A 17,663-nucleotide genomic window follows, 5' to 3' on the forward strand; every position below is an offset into this window, starting at 1 on the left:
ACGTTAGTAGATAGTCATATAACTATCAATGGCACTATGATAAAAATTATTGCTAACATCAAATTTATTCGATGCTGTAATTCTTTCGACTTTGGACACGGTTGTTTTGAACGTTCCCTTTTAAAATTAGCCCTAACTCTCATATGTAGGAGTCGGGACCGGCTGAAATGATAGGTAATTAGCAAATTTTGTCTATTCTATGTAAAAACATGTATTTTTCTTAGATGAAAACATAACTGATCAAACATCAGTATTATTGATACATTTGTCGCGGGGTTTTTCCTAAAACATGGAAATGCTGACCTCGGTGTCTCTTTTCGCCCCCGAACAGGGAGCTTAGCCTTTAATTTTATGCTTATAATTAGCACTACCTAGGCGTTTGTTGGCTAGGGCTTATTGTGGCTTGGCTGTGCGCATGTTACATGATCCACAGCCATTCGTCAATTGTAAGTCGTGAGAATTCGGTGACGATCTTGTACAAAATAGTCAGGTTGAATTTTTTTGGGCAGGCAAACAGACTTTGTTGTATACAGTGACTTTGCAGTGCGCTCAAATTTTTAGAAACGGTGAAATCATCAAGTGATGGTAATATGATATATATATTATGTACATCGTAGTCTAAATTGTATACAAGTCAAAGCTACATCCTGGTTTATACACATCTCCACTTTGAAGACTTGGAGACTTGGAGACCAGTCTATTGAGTCACGGCAAGAGCAGCATTCAGGGCATCCAATGCAGCACCTTGCGTGACCTCGTTGGTTGAGTTGTAAGGGCCGGCCCAATCCTCGCCAACATTGCATACCGAGCCGCTGTCCGTCTGTTCAAAATATAAATCGTTGTTCCAAATGCTCTGGGCGTTGGTGATGATGAAATTCTTCCAGTTATCGTGCGGATACGCGAGCTGCAATTTCCGCAGACCGCGCATGTACGGACCCTTGAACATTTCAGCCGTCTCGTCACAGTTGTCGGATTCGTCGCATCCGTCATGCAGGATTCCGTTGGAGTCGGTCACTGATGAACCAGCAGCGCTGGAGGCGTTGGCTAAGGCAGCTGCTTGCTCTAGGTATGTCTGATTGTTGGTGGCTTTGTATAATTCGGCGGCGGCGCCGAGAATGACTCCTTGGTTATAAGTGAACTTGGCGCCAACAGGTGCGCAGTTATTGCCTTTGTCCACTCCATCACTGACCATGCTGTCATTGCCCACGAGTCCAACACTGAAAAACCAATTCCAGCCGTCAACAGCGTGACTGAGATAGTCCGAAGCTTGGTCAGATCCCACGCGAGCAGCAATACCAGCAGCTAATTCAATGTAAAGCCCTAGACAGTATAACAGTCAATTGATGGGCCAGCAAATTGGGATTCACAAAACCTTACCATTAGAGATCGCAGCCACATAGGACTGATTCTTGTCCCACCAAATTCCTCCGCACGGTGTCCCCAGTCCTCCAATGATATCATTGTAGATCGTGATCGCGGCATCCAAGTATGTCTGGTTCTGCGTCACATCGTATACATCCAGCCAGGCATTTCCCCACCATCCTTCATCGTCGTAAAAAGCGTCGAGGAAGTTGACGTAATTGCCGTATCCAGTTGCGGTGTCGTAGGTGTTGACAAAGACATCGCCATGTTCAGACAAGTAGTCCGAGTTGAGAGAGGTCAATGTTGCAAGTGCGGACATGAAATTTCCAGACTGCCACCATAGGTCTTTCCCCCAGAGCCCAGTGTCGTGTACTTGGTAGTTCCGCATGAGTTGGTCGCTGTAAAAGATGTCGGCGGTTAGTTTCTCCCTTTTCAGAAAATATTCAGAATAGAATAAAAGGTCAACATACGCTGTGCAGACGGCATTGTCCTTGTAATCAGACCCATCACGTTTAGCAATATTTCTATTCAAGGGACCAGCAGAGACAATGCTGGGACCCAAAAGGGCAAGCCCTAATTGTTTAAATGTTGGCATGGTGAATTGCACAATCAAGGGAGTGTCACTATTGGAGTAATAACTATAAGGGTTCGGTTCCTTTTGTACATCTTCTAGATTTCATGGGTATCCTTCTTATATACGGTAATGCATCCCTATTAATTACTCGGACCCGTTCTTAAGCTGTAGTCCGTAACTGCTATTAATAATACTTATGCTTAGGAGAGATTTAACGTATCAACCTCAAATAAGGCCGCCCAAAACCACTAGCTAGTAAACTGCTGACCCTGCATCTTACAGCCTTTCCTATTTTGGACATTCATCAGCTTACATCGTGGTATACGAAAATCTAAATGGGCACTAAATCACGTGATGTCGTCGCTCTCGCAACAAAATGCGACGCTGACCCATAAGATATAGAAGGGGCTCTTAAGCTATTACGGGAATCGACTAGTCTAGGTACTGGGGCCAGATGGAGTAATTTGGATTGGTACCTTAACTGCTAGCATTAAGTGTACTTTGGTTTCAGAGTAGTACCACTGTGGCTGATGTTTAATTAAATCGGCTATTCGGATAGGTACAGGAGGATGCAGATCCTCAGCGATGTAACAGGTCGGCAAATTGATATTGCAGTTAGTACCTGCTAACCTAGTGGTTGACAAGCACTGCGAAACATTTATGGTTGAGCCAATCAACACTACCACATTTTAAATTCGAAAAGGCAACTCTATCAGAACCAAAATATAAAATATGCAGCAAGAAATAGAACCGCTTTCTACAAAGATCAAGCAATAAGGTCGATAATTCCCACAAGGATAAGCTTATCCGCGATTAGGTATGGTGGACCCGATATGATTGGACGTGCATCTGCATCGTATGAATCGACCATGCATTCATATTGACTTACTGTGTATCAATTGTATCAAATATGTAGTCTGCCACAGGAAATCAACGGAGAGAATCGACGTCATAGGATTAGTCTTCGATCTCGGTAGCCGGGAGGAACATTAATAATGCGTGCCCTAACCCTAACCCTAAGGCGTTATCTGTTCCTTAGTCCTGTTCCTTAGTCCCATTAAGACTGTTATTGTTGGGCATAGCCTCATTATTATTACGTGTTGAGAGATGGTTATCCATGGTTCCCGGTCACGTTTACCAATCATGTGATGGACGTTTCCTCTTCCATAGCGCTGTCAATGCGTTCAATGTATGATAGCCACTACACGACATCAATAGTCGATATATATATGTATATGGAGTTGCTGTCTCCGATTCAATTGCGAAACAGCCAGAATGACTGACTATCTTGTCCTAGGAGGCGGCTTGGCCGGCTGTGTTGTGGCAACCCGACTCAAAGAGTACAATCCAACCGCAACCGTGACGCTTGTCGAGGCAGGCCCCGACGCTCACAACCACGAATGGATGACTGAGCCCATGGGCACATTCAACCTTCATCTCAGCGAATTTGAGTACAACTACCTGACGGTACCTCAGGAGCACTACGATGGACGCCGTGTATTCAACGCCGGCGGCAAGCAGCTGTCTGGCTCCAGCTCGGTCAACTTTGCAATGTGGACGCGGGGAGGAAAAGACGACTATGGTGTGCACTGCAGTCCCTTTGCATATGTAAATATAGATTGGAGAAACCGCTTGCTAATGATTCAGATCTATGGGGGAAAACCGTTCAAGATGACAGATGGAGCTACAGCGGCCAGCTACCCTATTTTCGTCGCACGGAGACTCATCATGACCCCTCCAGCGCGGATCCCGTGCAGCATGGCTTCGACGGCCCAATTCACACTACCGCTTCGGCGCGAGACTATCCGCTCAGAAACCTCTTGCAGGACGCTTTTCTTGCCACAGGGCTACCTACCAATCCAGATGCCAACGCTGGAAACCCACTAGGGATTGCAGCTTACACTGAAAACTGGCGCGAGGGAAAGCGTCAACCCGCGGGAAAGGCGTACGGGTTGAAAGGCGTCGAGGTGATCACCAATGTCTTTGTCCGTCGTATTATCCTGCAGGGCAATGTTGCTACGGGAGCAGAGTTGAATGACGGTCGCACAATCCGCGCCAACAAAGAAGTCATCTTGTCCTGTGGCTCCATTCGCAGTCCGCAGGTTCTGATGCTGTCTGGAATTGGCCCAGAGGCCGAGTTATCCAAGCAAGGAATCGAACAATTAATCGATTCTCCTGACGTGGGCCGTAACTTCAATGACCACACCTGTCTTGCTCAATTCTACCGTATCAAAAACCCAGAAAAGTCTCTCGTTGCGGGTGCTCCGGGGTGGAATAACCCTTCTTACCTGCTCGGATTGCCCGCAGATCTGGTCGCTACGGCGAACGCGGATCCGGTCAAATTGAAGGCAGCCTTAATAAAGGATGGGGAGACGAACGTAGACGACTCACACCCGCATCTGGCGCCTACCCGTGGACATATTGAAATACTTCCGATATATGCGCCAACCGAGGCTCCATATACCCACCTCAACGTCCCATTTGACGGGAGCTGCATGACGGTTGGGATTCTCAACTTGCTGCCCACGTCGCGTGGCTCGGTGAGTTTGGCGTCGGCCGATCCCACGGCCGATCCGTTGGTTGATCCGAACTACTATGCCACCGAGGCGGACCGGGTGGTTATGCGGCAAGGTGTGCGTCTTGCTCTGCGGGCAATCGAATCACAGGCAGGCCAACAGATTGTCGACCAAGAGTTTCTCCCGCCGGGATGTTCTGCTCCACTGACATCGCAAAGTACAGATGCCGAAATTGACGACCGCATAAAACGTTTTGCGGCGACTTGGTTCCATCCCACGGGCAGTTGCTCGATGGGTAAAGTGGTTGATACAGACCTGAAAGTGAAGGGGGTGGAAAAGTTGCGGGTGGTTGATGCCAGCGTCATGCCCTGCCCTATTGGTGCTCATTACCAGGTTGCTACCTATGCTATTGCGGAACAGGCTGCTGATATCATCACCAAGGGGAATAATTAGAATCATAACTGAAAATATATGGACATGGTTGAATACTTGCACACTTTTACTATTTTCTTGTCAACTGATTCTGATTCCAACCAAGCACATACAAGTATATGCATTACGTTATGCTGTTAGTTACCATATAACTATTTTCACCAGCGACTCGATGGTGAAAAAAGATAGAACACGCTAATCTAGCCAGATTCAAGGAAAAGTAATATAACTTCACGAAGAATGATGTGTAGCAGTCTGATCAGATAATTCACAGGTGGTGTGGAGAATCTACGTTGCAGTACTAGCAATGCTTAGCCTGTCCAAAACAAAGATATGTCCAATAAAGACTCTGTCAAGCAGCACGCGACCGTATAAGAAGAGACTAGACAAGGGTTTGATGCAGTACTACGAATTAGCAAGGCGTCGGGAGGAAGGCCGAGAGCTGGTCAATAAGATTCGTATTATTAAATAATGCCGCGACATAATGGTAGGATAATGCTAATAGAATGACTGCGATTGGCTATCCACCAGCCTATTCGATCTAAATTCACTTTGATGGAAGTGGCCAGCAGATGAATTTGCTTACTTTGATTGTGATCGTCGGTGGTCCGATGGGTTAGGGTTAAGGTTAATTGTTAGTTTCCTCGTGCACCTTCATCTCCATTCTATTGGAGATGGTTGAAATGTCGACATTGTGTCCGCGTGTCTCACACCAGGATTGTACGGATAATTTTTCTCTATTGGATCGCCGCCTTGCATCGTATCAATGATTATGCATGCGAATGATTCGCTATTGTGATTGTGTTGCGTGCGGGGTTACGCAATGAAGGTGCAGTGCAGCTGGAATGCATGTAGCCGGCCCGGAGATATCTAGTATAAATGTACCTGAGGGCCCCTCCCAAACATCGTTTTCTTCTCGATTCCTGGCTACAAGGGATACAACCGAGAAAAAAATAAGAAAATAAGTTGATTGTCAGAATGCATTCAGCTACTCTCGTCAGGCTGCTACTGGCCCTCGCCGCCTCTGCATCAGCCATTCCCACCAAGCGTGCCCAGCCTGGATCAGCGGCGTCGATTCAGAACTTCAAAGACAAGATCAAAAATGTGGTTGTCCTAGTGATGGAAAACCGCTCACTGGACAACCTTCTTGGCGGCCAGACGCTCAAAGGGCTGGAGAACCCAATCAACAGTGGCCCCTACTGCAATCCCTACAACCTGACCGCCGCGTCCGAGGGCAATGTCTGCAGCGCCGCCAAAGACTACGACTCTGTATCTGATGACCCAGACCATGGGGTCTATGGAAATAACCTTGAATTCTACGGTACCTTCAACCCAGACGAATCTCTCGTGCAGAGCGGCGCGTTGACGCCCAGTCAAAACGGATTTGTCCATGAGCAAATCCGTCTGTATGCTTCGGATGCCAATAGGTCGGAGCTGGCCACCCAAGTGATGAATTACTATACCGAGGAACAGGTTCCTGTCCTCACGGCTCTAGTGCAAAACTTCCTGACCTTCAATCACTGGCATTCGGACGTTCCTGGGGTAACGCAACCACCCAAGATCATACTGTCTGTATACCAAACTGATGTGTACATACTTGATAGCCCACAAACCCAAACCGCGCCGCGCTAGTTTCAGGCACTACGTACGGCCACGGCTCAAATGACGACTCCTTCACGGAGCACGCATTCCCGCAAGTGTCCATCTGGCAAGCCCTAACCGAGACCAACCACACCTGGCTCAACTACTGGGACACAGCTGGCGGCACTGGACCCGACGCCGGTTACTTCAACTGGACGTACAACACGGGCAACCAGGACAAAATCGTCGATCTTGAAACCTTCTACACTGATGCCGCGGCCGGCACTCTCCCCGAGCTTGCTTACATCAACCCGTCCTGCTGCGGCGTCGGCACAAACTCCATGCACCCGAGCGGCCTCGTCTCAGACGGCGAGGCACTGATCCGGCGCGTCTACGACGCCGCGCGCGCCGGCCCTCAGTGGAAGAATACTCTCTTTGTGCTGTCGTTCGACGAGACGGGCGGCTTCCACGACCACGTTCCGCCTCCACTGGCCCCCGGCCAGATAACCTGACATACATGACCAGCACGCCGAGTGGCGAGGATTATACCTTCACATTCAACCGTCTGGGTGGCCGGATCCCGACGTTGCTGATCTCGGACTGGGTGAGTGAGGGGTATGTTGAGCAGCAGGGTACGAATGCTGCTGGTGAGACCGTGTCGTACTCTGCTACGTCGATTCTTCGCTCGCTTGGCTATCTCTGGGGCTTTGAACCGTTTAATCCTAGAGTTGAGCATGCGCCAAGTTTCGATCATTTGATTCAGACCAAGGCGAGGAACAATACGCCGACTGCGTTGCCGACGGCTACTCCTTTTAAGCGTTAACATTTTTGAAGTAGTGGCGAGGTAGAGATGATATATTAGATATCTGTCCCAACGTATGTGAATCGTTGAAATAATTTAGACATCTCGAATAGTCAAGACTTAATTCGCATCAGGGGTACATACTCGGAAAGTCTAGAACCAGTCTTCTCTGTAGTCAAATCTAACCGAGAGACCGTGATATATGCTCCACGGGACCTGCGTAATGGCGCCTTCCATGCACCGCATACATGAACAAACTGACGACCAAAACGCCCCCAAAAATAACAATGGACCAATTAAAACTCTCCTTAACAAACCCTGGTGCCGCCGGCCAAAAGGACCAAAACATCGCGAAAACCACATACCCCAAACCAACCACATTAACCGGCAAACTGGCGCGCCCCAGCGACCACCTTCTCACAGGCAGCCGATGCGGCTCTCTCAGCCGCATGTATATGACACACGAAATAGCCGCGAGATACGTGAACATCAACGCCGCCACATTCACGGAAATAATCGCGTTGAAGGCGGTCGTCGACCCGATGTTGATGAGCGAGAGGAGCATGCTAATCAGACAGGACAGCAGGATTGCATTCCTGGGGATTCTGCGGTGCGTGTCAATACGGGATATCCAGCTGCTAAAGGGAAGGCCCTTGTCACGTGCGAATGCGTAGGTTTGGCGTGCCGTGGAGAGGTTGAAGAGGATGTTGCTGAAGATCACTGGGATGAGGATTAGGGCTGTTAGGCCGTTGACACCTGCGGTTGTAGTGCAGGCGCCGAACACGTAGAGAAACGGGAAGCCGGTGGCGTCGCTGAGCGCGTCGTCTACAGATGGAATAGCGAAGAGGAAGACGATTAGCAGGACGAGGGCGAGGAAGCCATTTAGGATATAGCCCCAGAGCATGGCGATGGGGACATAACGGCCGGCGTCTTTGATTTCTTCGGACATGTGCGCAGTTGCGTCGGAGCCTGGAGTTGGTTAGTAGTGTTAGGAGGTTGTAGAGGTGGAAAAAGACTCACTCAGAGAGCCGTAGATGGCAGAGATCTGCCCAACCATCAACGACACACCAATGGTCGGCCATCCACCTCCATTCTGGAATTCCGTGAACACCTCACTGGCTGCTCGATGGGGGGCCTTGACTGCCAGCACGACGAGGATGATAACCCAGGAAACGAGATGCATCATAAGAAGCAGGTTCTGAATACGGGCCATCCAGTTTGATGCATACACATTGAAGAGATAGATCAGCGCGACCATGGCAAATACAAACAGTGTTCCTTGCCACCGTTTCGGATCGTAGGTAGGGTCGCGCACGCTGATAAGACCTTGGAGAATGGTGCCGGTGAGAAAAGAGCCCGAGGCTGCGCCGGCCTGCCAGGCTAAAACGGCCATCCATCCTGTTATCAAGTTAGACTTCATTTCCTGCTGGAGCGATCTTTGTCAGGAGTACTGCTTACCGGTGACATAGCTGAGAAAGCGCTGCCAACGAGGGCTAGCAAACTCAGAGACCCAGTGATACTGCCCTCCGGTCGTCGGAGCCCTGTCATTACATATGTAGGTTAGCAAGTGCATACTTTCAGAAAATATAGACGCTGTTAAGAGGCGTACATTGACGCCATCTCCGCCAGCGACGCAATTACAAAGCAAAACCCAATAAACGTCCACACATAGGTCCAGAACATGCCAGCAAGGCCGCCATTCTCGAGACCCTGAGTATTCGAGCTATGAACATCAGTACTATGCTACTAGGAGATAATTCAGGCCTGGTTATTACATAAGAATGAATTCCCACGTCGCCTGTAGAACAGCCGAAAAGCTGAGTGCGGCGAGAGGCCGGAAATCACGCTGTGGATCACTATCAGCATTCAATCCACGAGGGGAAAAAAGAGGGGGACAAAGAGGTGTAAGGGAGGAAAGACCTTGAGTTCTTGCGTCTTGCCCATGCGCCGCATATCCTGCATATCGGCGCCAGACGCACCCAAGTCATCGCCATCGCCATCGCGATCAATGGGAGATTTGCTAGCGGCATTGACCGATTCATTATCAGACAATTCGGTGATTAAGGGCATTCTTTCCTGCTGCGTGTCGTTCACTGTAGAAGAACCGCGAGAGGACAAGAGGGCGGCCAGGGTGCGGGTTTTCTGAGCTGTTATCATCAATCCCGTCGAGGACCAAACAGAAACTTTGAGTTTTGAAAATGAGAATGAGAATGCCATGGCCAGATTGTGTAACAGATCAGTAGCTTGTCTTGAAATTGATGCCGCTAGTTTGTTTTTGGTCAACGTGAACTTCTTGTGTGGCGCTATTCCGTCTTTGTTACTGATTGGCGACGATGCATGTCGCATGTTGGATGATACGTGTTGGGTGTTGGATGATACATGTTGGGTGTTGGTATGCATTCATTAATACTTAATATTGCTTTGGAAAAAATGGGAATGAAATTGAAAACCGAAGAAAGAAATATAGACTATCTTTTGGCTCATAAAATTGTTTAGATGAGGATGATAGAACAATCACCAAATATGTAATATAGTATTACCACGCCCTTTTTACATGTAAATAATATTATATATATTGTATGACCAAGGTAGGAATCTCGCTATGATAATTGCTAGGAATCTCGCTATGATAATTGTTAGCCGCAGCCAGACCCAACTAGACCAGAGACTAGTAACTCTATATACACATTCTCCTACGATGCACGTTTCGCCGTAGTCTACAGACGACTCATGGTTTACGGCGTAGAATGAGTCTTGCTACAACTTGGAAAATTCCTCCCCGATAGTTATCTTAGTCGTCTTTGTTCGCTTGACATCAGCAATGGCAGAAACATGCTTGCTCAAGGCGACCAGATCGCCGTTTTCGTCGAGCACACGCACATCGCTGTCAAATCGGCCGTTATGAATCTTGTGGGTTATGACCTCGAGAAAAAGCCACTCAGCGTTGCCGGGGTCCTTTTTGACCTCCACCGACATGCACAGAGTCGGGAAGAGGTACTTGCTCGCGTCGGCCATGGTGGGATCGAAGTTGAGGGGGGCAGGGAGGAGCTGCATTTTATATATCAATTAGTCTATATTCATGAATATTGGTGTGAGAGGAAGGACAGACAGTATCGCACACACTCCCCAGACTGATCACATCCAGTTTCTGGTTCGGATCGTTCCACCTCATCCACATTTCCTTCACGTTCAGCTTGCCACTGCGGCTGAGAAACTGCGTCTCAGCGCCTTTCCTTCTGAGCACGCCCATCTTGGTCGAGACGGGCATAATCTTGGTGATCAGCGGGGGGTGCACGAATTGGTCGCAGTCGCGCTCACGGTGCGGCAGCTCGTCGCGCGACAGCGACGTCGGCGGCACGGCGATCGAAGGGCCCTTCTCGGTGGCCAGGTTACCCTGGATCACGGTGGCAGCCGTGCATAGCTTGCCCTGCGGATCGTGCAGTTTCACCTCGACGGTCGAGTATCGCCGCGCATGGCTGAGCTCGGTCACGGTGAGGACGACGCGGCCGCGGGGCGCGGGCTGGACAAAGTGCACTTGGCTGTTGATCGGGTCGGGTTGCGGTGTTGATGGGTATTTGGCTAGGAAGTACGAGCGCGTCGTAGCGAAGATCAGGCTGACGGTGAAGCCGCCGTGGGCGTGTCTGCGTCCGGGGTGAGCTCTCAGAGGATGATGATACTAAAGTAAATAAATGTTGACTGACAGCTGGCCGCACCAGTCCCACGGCACGGTCGCCTCGAACTGGTTGTCTGTTCCTACGATGGGCGTCACGCGCGCTGCGTCGGCAAACGACGTCGTCTTGGGCGGCATTATCGAGCAGAGCAGCCTGGGCGAGGCGTGCGTATGTTTTGATGTTGCAGAGAACAAGCCATGAGGCCAACTGGTGTGGTTGTAGAGGCGGCAGTTACGCAGTCACGGCGCCTGCTCTATTATTTGCCGAGGTTCAACAACACCCATCTTCAACTGCATACTACCACCAACCCCGCAACTCCTACGCGCATGCATCCTGGTCAATGCAGACCAAATGACCAAAGAGTTAACGTATATAAAGGACCTGGAAATTACCTAAGCGAATACAGATAAACTGCCAAGCAGGGGCGATACCCACCGCCACGGATACTTGTACTTGACATTGGATGCTATTAATATATTCAACTCTCTCTTTTGGCAACTATCGGGGATGTTTTCCTATCTCAGAACCGTCTACAAGACCAAAGAGTTAAGACTCGCCGACCTTTTCCTCTCTCCAGGTGCGGGGAGGTGGGCCGTCTCACTGGGTCAGTTGACATCAATTGCTATATACTAGCATGTTAGACATACATTATTATTTGTTGGCTGTATGGGTTCGGAAAATAGCCGCGAATATTAGTATATATCACCCGCCACCTTCAATCCCACTCAATTACAGTCTGAGAGGATAATTAGAAATTCAATTATCATGCCCGGCATCGAGATCGAGGAACCAGGAACCGGCCCGCTCGCCGTGAACGATGGTGCTCTAAACCCCGAAGATATCGTCCAACTCACGCCATCATACTCCACAGAGCCCCTCGACATCCTACGCGCCCGCTATGATAAGCAGGGCATGCTTTTTCTAAAAGGAGTTCTCCCGCGTGAGGATGTTTTACGCGCCCGCGCCAAATACTTCGAGATGATGTCGCCCACTGGTGTACTCAAGGAAAACACCACCCCCGTACAAGGCATCTTCAACCCAAATCATTCGCCGGACGATTTCCCTGGCATTGGGGCCGGTGCTATCGGGATGAATGGCAGACCTGGTGGTGAGAACGCACAGGCATTTGTCGACTTGGCCATTCAAGCACACTACCAGGACTGGTATACACAAGATCTGTGTAAACACCAGGCGCTGCTGGATTTCGTTGCCAAATTCACGGGCTGGCACGAACACACCTTGGGCCTGAAGAGATCTCTCCTCAGGAACAATGTGCCGCGCACAAAGCCGATTGGCGTGCATTACGATCAAATCTTTCTTCGACACGGCGAGCCGACGAGTGTGACGGCCTGGGTGCCGATGGGTGATATCAGTCTGACGGGTGGGGGGTTGATTTATCTTGAGGATGGTTTGTGTTAACGCATGCTAGTGTGAGTGATAAGTGAAGGTGCTAATTAACATACAGGTGATGCCGTGGGAATCGAGATAGAACAAAACTTTTACTCAAAAGCTCGCGAATGCGGACTGACGGAAGAGGAGGCCAAAAACGCTTTCAATAAGAATATGATGTCGACTGGACTGCTTTCAGAAAACCCGGCCGAGTTTGCAAGGCAACACGGTCGGCGTTGGTTGGTAGCGGCATATGAGGCCGGCGACGTGGTTTTGCACAAGCCACATGCTGTATGTCTTATTACCATCTGAATGGAATGTGGGAGCTAACGATATTAACTAGATCCATGCTTCTACTATTAACAACGACCCGAATAATGTCATTCGTCTGGCAACTGACTTGAGATTTGTGAATGAATCTAAACCATATGATGAGGTACATATGAAACTTTGTACTAGTTCTTTGATCTACTTAGCTAACTCCTAATAAAGAGATGGACAAGTTATTATCGATTTGGAGATGGGGTTTGAAGATATTCTTAACATTGGTTAATCAGGTAACGGCATCCAGCGTCGCGTCTGGATACTATCGATGATCAATCATACGATGCATGCTTTATTGTCCTTGATGAATCCTTTTAGGTCAACTTATACAAACAAATAGTTGCTTGTATTAGAAAGAGCTTTCGTTTCAAAGTTTCGATGGCCAGTATGGTTCGATTGAGAATGATTTTTAATTTTTATACTCACCATTGATGCTGATATTATTCCTTTGCCGGTCTAGCTTCTATAAAATTCTACGATACCTTCAGTACTTTAATTTCTTTCACCTTGACGACGGCACTGGCCGAACTCCTCTGCTAACCTCATCCAGCGTCTCTTTTGCATATTTCCCCCAGCCACCGCCCCCTAGAATCAATCCGTATCAGCTTATAACCGTAGTTACCATTAAATGGCCATACGTACCTGGAGAGTTTATCTGGATGTAGTCGCCTGCGTTCAACCCGACAACAGCTTTAGCACCAATATTGATTTTCTCCATCTCCCCTTGCTCGTTCTTCTTGAAGATAAAGTTTTCCCCAACACTTCCAGGCTCTCCCCCTTCCAGCCCATATGGACTGTATACTCGTCTCTCGGACAAGATACTGAATTTCATTGGAATCCGAGCCTCGATTTCACGAGTCATGCCATTCCCACCACTATACCGGCCCCTTCCTCCTGTTCCATGATTAATTGCATCACGTCGGACAATCACCGGCGTGCGCTTCTCGATGACTTCAGGATCTGTGGCTCGAGTATTGGTGGAATGCACGTTTACGCCATGTGTCCCATGCCACGTTGGCCCTGCACCGCTTCCTCCACCCACCGTCTCGCCATAGTTCCATCCCGGCGTGACTTCCCCAGTGAGCGGATCTTTACCGCCCATGCCCCAGCCGAGACTATTTGCGCAGCCCTGACTACCAGCAGCGGCTGAAAAGGCCTGTAACAGTACGTCGGTGACTCGCTGACTAGATATCGTTGAGCCGCAGATTGCCACTGTAGATGATGGATTCAAGATGCTCCCTTTCGGCACCACAATCTCGCAAGGATTCAAGCAGCCCTGGTTAAGAGGAATATCCATATCGACCATACACCGAAGAACGTAAATAATAGCCGAGTGTGTGATAGATATTGGCATGTTCATATTCCCATATGTCTGGGCCCCAGTGCCGGCAAAATCAAACACGGCCGTGCCATTTTCCCCGTCGATTGTGATTTTGACCTTCACCCTTGTTCCATCGTCAAACCAATCCTCTGCTTGAAGAGGCTTCCCGCCGGTGTTCTTGTATAAGTTACGGAAGAGCTTTCTAATAGCAAGCTCTGCATTTTCTTGGATTCCGCGCATATACAAATGCACGACGGGTAAGGTAAACTCCTCGCATAGCCGCTTGATGAGAAGGATACCGCGCTGGTTCGCTGATATTTTGGCCTTGATATCCGATATATTATCGCCTAGTCGTCGAGTTGCGCTGCAGCCGGGATATTCTGTCACTTTGTTGAAAAGTTCCCGAACTTCGTCCTCTAGAAAGGCTCCCTCACTGACAATCTTCATCGACTTCACAGCCATACCTTCCTGCCATAGCTCCTTTGAATCTGGAATCATGCTAGTAATACCAATACCCCCAATATCAGTATGATGACCTCGAGAAGCGACGTAAAAGATTAACTCGTTGTTATAAAATGCAGGCGTGACAACGGTCAAATCAGGCAAATGTGTACCACCCGCTTCAGGGTGGTTGGTGAGAAGTACATCCCCGGGCTTCAGAGTCGCGCCCCAAAGCCTATGCTGATATTGAATGGCAAATTGCATGCTACCCAGATGAATGGGGATATGAGGGGCATTGGCCACTAGATCACCATCTGGGGAGAATATCGCACACGAAAAGTCTAGCCTTTCTTTAATACTCGTGCTTATTGACGTTCTTTGCAGTGTATTCCCCATTTGCTCGGCAATTGACATGAACCGGTTTGCAAAGCAGGAAAGTTGAACTGGGTTTATTGTCTCTGCGTTGATCTCCGAAGAGGTCATTTCATCGTCCACAAGTTTGTCGATTATCAAGTGCCGACTGGTTAGATGGCATTCGTAATTGGGTTCGATGAGAATCGTTTGCGTTTTGTCCGTAATCATTGAAGGTCCTGTTATGTGCGTACCTATCTTCAACGTTTCGAGATCATACACAGGAGTCAACCTCCATTCTCCATCTATAAATACATTCTGGTGTAGCTTTGCTTCTGCTACATTTCTGATACCTTTCACGTATTCCAGCTCGCGAGACACCGATTGGCCGTCTTTTCCACCGACAGTCTTTGCAGTAGCTCGGACGCGAATACTGTCAACGACAAGGTCACGATTCGTAGTAAATGCAAACTCGCGTAGATGTAGTGCAGTGAAGGCGGCGCTATAATCTCCATTGCTAGGCTCTTCAACGCTAAGGCTTGTATCCATACCCTTGTATTGAAGATTAAGGAAGACTTCGAATTCAATCGTGTCGCCGACAACATCCTGACTGCGTAGATCTTGTGTGAGCTTTTCCTTGATGATCTTCTCCCGTTCTCTGATCAGAGGCAGTGTCTCAGGGGACAGCGTCAACGATAGTGACTCACTGGCCTCGGACGTAATTTCGGCAAGGCTAATTCCATACGCCGAGAGCAGTGAGGAGAAACGATGAACCAAAATCCGGCGGATTCCAAGATTCGATGCAATCGCGCAAGCGTGTTCTAAATCATCCATGAGCCTAGGTCTCTCTCAAACAGGTAGCACTACTTTAATACTACTTACGTCCTCCAGCTCCGCCAAAACTAACGAGATTGTGATCATGCGTCGCAAATCCTCTTGCTTCAGTTGCATTACGTATCGGCCGGCACATGCTCTCATTAGCAACTTTAATGAACCCAAGGGCTACTTGTTCTGGTGTGAAGGTGACTGCAGATTCCGCATTCACAGCAGCAGTCAATTTCTCAAATTTCTCTGCGACAACATCCACGTCGAGAGTTTCGTTTGCGTTTTTCCCAAAAATTGCTGGAAATGATGAGACCACTAATCGGCCGAGGAAGAGATTGGCGTCCGTGATGGTAAGCGGACCACCCTTTCGATAGCATGCTGGACCTGGATGCGCACTAGCACTCTACTATCTCATTAGACACGCTCGTCATAATGAACTTGGGTGGTTTGCAGTACTCACTTCGGGACCGACTACCAGTAAGCCGTTATTCACGAACAATTTGGACCCTCCTCCCGCAGCAACGGTGTTTACGTTGAGCATCGGGGTGAAGATTCTTCGCTCAGAGATTGTTGATTCGCTAATATGATCGAATTTGCCATCATACCGACAAACGTCTGTACTCGTGCCACCCTTTACATTGTAAGAATGCTTTGTATCTATTGATGGTTTCGGTGACATTGGCTCAACTTACCATGTCAAACCCAATCAGCGCCCTCGGATCGTCCAAATCATAACATGACCTTGCAACACCAACAACACCCCCAGCCGGTCCACTAATCAATGCGGCATTTCCTGTATACTTTTGAGCTTGACGCAATCCTCCATCAGAAGACATAAACTCAATCCGTTGAGGGGGGGATCTGAAGCCATCCAGGAAGTTCTTCACGTAGCCATGAACAATGGGCGACAAATATGCATCAGTACAAACGGCAGTTGCTCGTTGCAGCATCTTTATACGGGGGATGACTTCCGAAGAAAGCGAGACAGAATTGAAACCCTCTTGCCTAGCTAGATCCCCAACAACTTGTTCATGATCTTGATTTTCTTAGCTTTCGATATTCTTTCCCTCTAATTCAACACTCAACAGCATGTGGAAATACCTGGGAATATGTGTGAGTGCATAAAGCAAACAGCAAGAGAGGTGAGACCTGCACTGCGAAGCGCTTGCAACTGTTGCCGGATCGAGTGAATATCTAGTGGTTGCAATATACGAATAATCTCTCCGCTACTTGTCTTCACTAACGCGGGGTCTGTGTCATCAAAAGCTGGATGAGGGAAAGGGTTCAACTCGTAATTCTCGACTGTTACACGCTCGTCAATTTCTACGACGTGCTCAAAGAGAACCTGCGGTTTCCGAATGTTCAAGTCGAAAAGCTTGGGGCGAGAGCCATCGCCAATCTCACATAGGTCTTTGAACCCTGAAAAACGCCAAAAATCGTCAGTCGTAAAGCCGCATCTAAACAGGGCTAGGATAGTGAACCTTTTGTAGTGAGAAGGGCGAAACGCTCCCCTTTCTGCTCTAGCAGGGCATTGGTTGCAATTGTAGTCCCAATACGACATGATTCTGATTCATCCACTTAGATCTATCTACATCTGTAGGAAAAAGACAAATCTCTTACCAATTGTGGACGCATCAAGCTTCTCGTCGGAGGGGATTTGTCGTCCCTCAGTCACCTGCAACACTCGCCGAATTGCTTCTGTAGGCGCATCGCGGTAGTTCTGCGGGTCGACAGACAGCAGCTTAAAGACGAGGTCCTCACGGTGAGGAACTTGAGCGATTACATCGCAGAAAGTCCCCCTCTATCTTCTCGAGTGTCAGAATATCATCAACGCAAAAGGAGGATGGTATCCACACCTATAGCAATGCGGATACCGCCCTCGTTAACGGCAGTCATGAGACTGGTTGCAGATGCTGATCTTTATTTTTATTTTTGTCTGTGCAAAAGATCTGTATAGCTTAAAATGAAATCTAGGCTGAATATAGCAGTACAGCTATTTGTTGGATTGTTGGTAATGTTGTAAAAAGACTTCTGATGCGAACATCTGGAAGAGTCAAGAATTAACCAGTCCACA

General features: G+C 48.5%; 7 protein-coding genes across 7 annotated transcripts; 3 read left to right on the plus strand and 4 right to left on the minus strand.

Moving 5' to 3' along the window:
* Nucleotides 1-567: 567 nt before the first annotated feature.
* BGW36DRAFT_453887 (glycoside hydrolase) lies at nucleotides 568-2,042 on the minus strand. The gene is made up of 3 exons (XM_046221888.1): nucleotides 1,833-2,042; nucleotides 1,378-1,760; nucleotides 568-1,320 (listed from the first exon to the last, which is right to left on the minus strand). Exons 1-3 carry the CDS (start codon nucleotides 1,955-1,957, stop codon nucleotides 698-700), a joined length of 1,131 nt encoding a protein of 376 aa, XP_046069232.1. The 5' UTR covers nucleotides 1,958-2,042; the 3' UTR covers nucleotides 568-697.
* A 1,021-nt stretch (nucleotides 2,043-3,063) lies between these two features.
* Nucleotides 3,064-5,090, plus strand: BGW36DRAFT_323627 (uncharacterized protein). Its single transcript, XM_046212693.1, has 2 exons — nucleotides 3,064-3,518; nucleotides 3,584-5,090. Exons 1-2 carry the CDS (start codon nucleotides 3,212-3,214, stop codon nucleotides 4,903-4,905), a joined length of 1,629 nt encoding a protein of 542 aa, XP_046069233.1. The 5' UTR covers nucleotides 3,064-3,211; the 3' UTR covers nucleotides 4,906-5,090.
* Nucleotides 5,091-5,862: 772 nt separating this feature from the next.
* Nucleotides 5,863-7,288, plus strand: BGW36DRAFT_398881 (phosphoesterase superfamily protein; the record flags this gene model as incomplete). Its single annotated transcript, XM_046218466.1, has 3 exons — nucleotides 5,863-6,426; nucleotides 6,489-6,941; nucleotides 7,007-7,288. 3 exons carry the CDS (start codon nucleotides 5,863-5,865, stop codon nucleotides 7,286-7,288), a joined length of 1,299 nt encoding a protein of 432 aa, XP_046069234.1.
* A 160-nt stretch (nucleotides 7,289-7,448) lies between these two features.
* Nucleotides 7,449-9,391, minus strand: BGW36DRAFT_345221 (amino acid/polyamine transporter I; the record flags this gene model as incomplete). The annotated part of the gene is made up of 6 exons (XM_046213188.1): nucleotides 9,188-9,391; nucleotides 9,043-9,113; nucleotides 8,877-8,990; nucleotides 8,726-8,808; nucleotides 8,288-8,665; nucleotides 7,449-8,236 (listed from the first exon to the last, which is right to left on the minus strand). The coding sequence occupies exons 1-6, from the start codon at nucleotides 9,335-9,337 to the stop codon at nucleotides 7,449-7,451; spliced, it is 1,584 nt and encodes a 527-aa protein (XP_046069235.1). The 5' UTR covers nucleotides 9,338-9,391.
* A 394-nt stretch (nucleotides 9,392-9,785) lies between these two features.
* On the minus strand, nucleotides 9,786-11,389 carry BGW36DRAFT_207358 (thioesterase-like superfamily-domain-containing protein). The gene is made up of 3 exons (XM_046209897.1): nucleotides 10,969-11,389; nucleotides 10,377-10,908; nucleotides 9,786-10,315 (listed from the first exon to the last, which is right to left on the minus strand). Exons 1-3 carry the CDS (start codon nucleotides 11,073-11,075, stop codon nucleotides 10,025-10,027), a joined length of 930 nt encoding a protein of 309 aa, XP_046069236.1. The 5' UTR covers nucleotides 11,076-11,389; the 3' UTR covers nucleotides 9,786-10,024.
* Nucleotides 11,390-11,526: 137 nt separating this feature from the next.
* On the plus strand, nucleotides 11,527-13,147 carry BGW36DRAFT_207355 (uncharacterized protein). Its single transcript, XM_046209896.1, has 4 exons — nucleotides 11,527-12,346; nucleotides 12,404-12,618; nucleotides 12,671-12,763; nucleotides 12,820-13,147. Exons 1-4 carry the CDS (start codon nucleotides 11,704-11,706, stop codon nucleotides 12,856-12,858), a joined length of 990 nt encoding a protein of 329 aa, XP_046069237.1. The 5' UTR covers nucleotides 11,527-11,703; the 3' UTR covers nucleotides 12,859-13,147.
* Nucleotides 13,148-13,153: 6 nt separating this feature from the next.
* BGW36DRAFT_398885 (Hydantoinase B/oxoprolinase-domain-containing protein) lies at nucleotides 13,154-17,485 on the minus strand (the record flags this gene model as incomplete). The annotated part of the gene is made up of 10 exons (XM_046218467.1): nucleotides 13,154-13,236; nucleotides 13,294-15,422; nucleotides 15,450-15,585; nucleotides 15,647-15,992; nucleotides 16,050-16,220; nucleotides 16,282-16,625; nucleotides 16,691-17,008; nucleotides 17,071-17,154; nucleotides 17,210-17,390; nucleotides 17,444-17,485. 10 exons carry the CDS (start codon nucleotides 17,483-17,485, stop codon nucleotides 13,154-13,156), a joined length of 3,834 nt encoding a protein of 1,277 aa, XP_046069238.1.
* Between the last annotated feature and the right edge of the window lie 178 nt (nucleotides 17,486-17,663).

Source organism: Talaromyces proteolyticus, assembly GCF_021365285.1.
Source record: "Talaromyces proteolyticus strain PMI_201 chromosome Unknown BGW36scaffold_9, whole genome shotgun sequence".
Lineage (NCBI taxonomy): Eukaryota > Fungi > Ascomycota > Eurotiomycetes > Eurotiales > Trichocomaceae > Talaromyces > Talaromyces proteolyticus.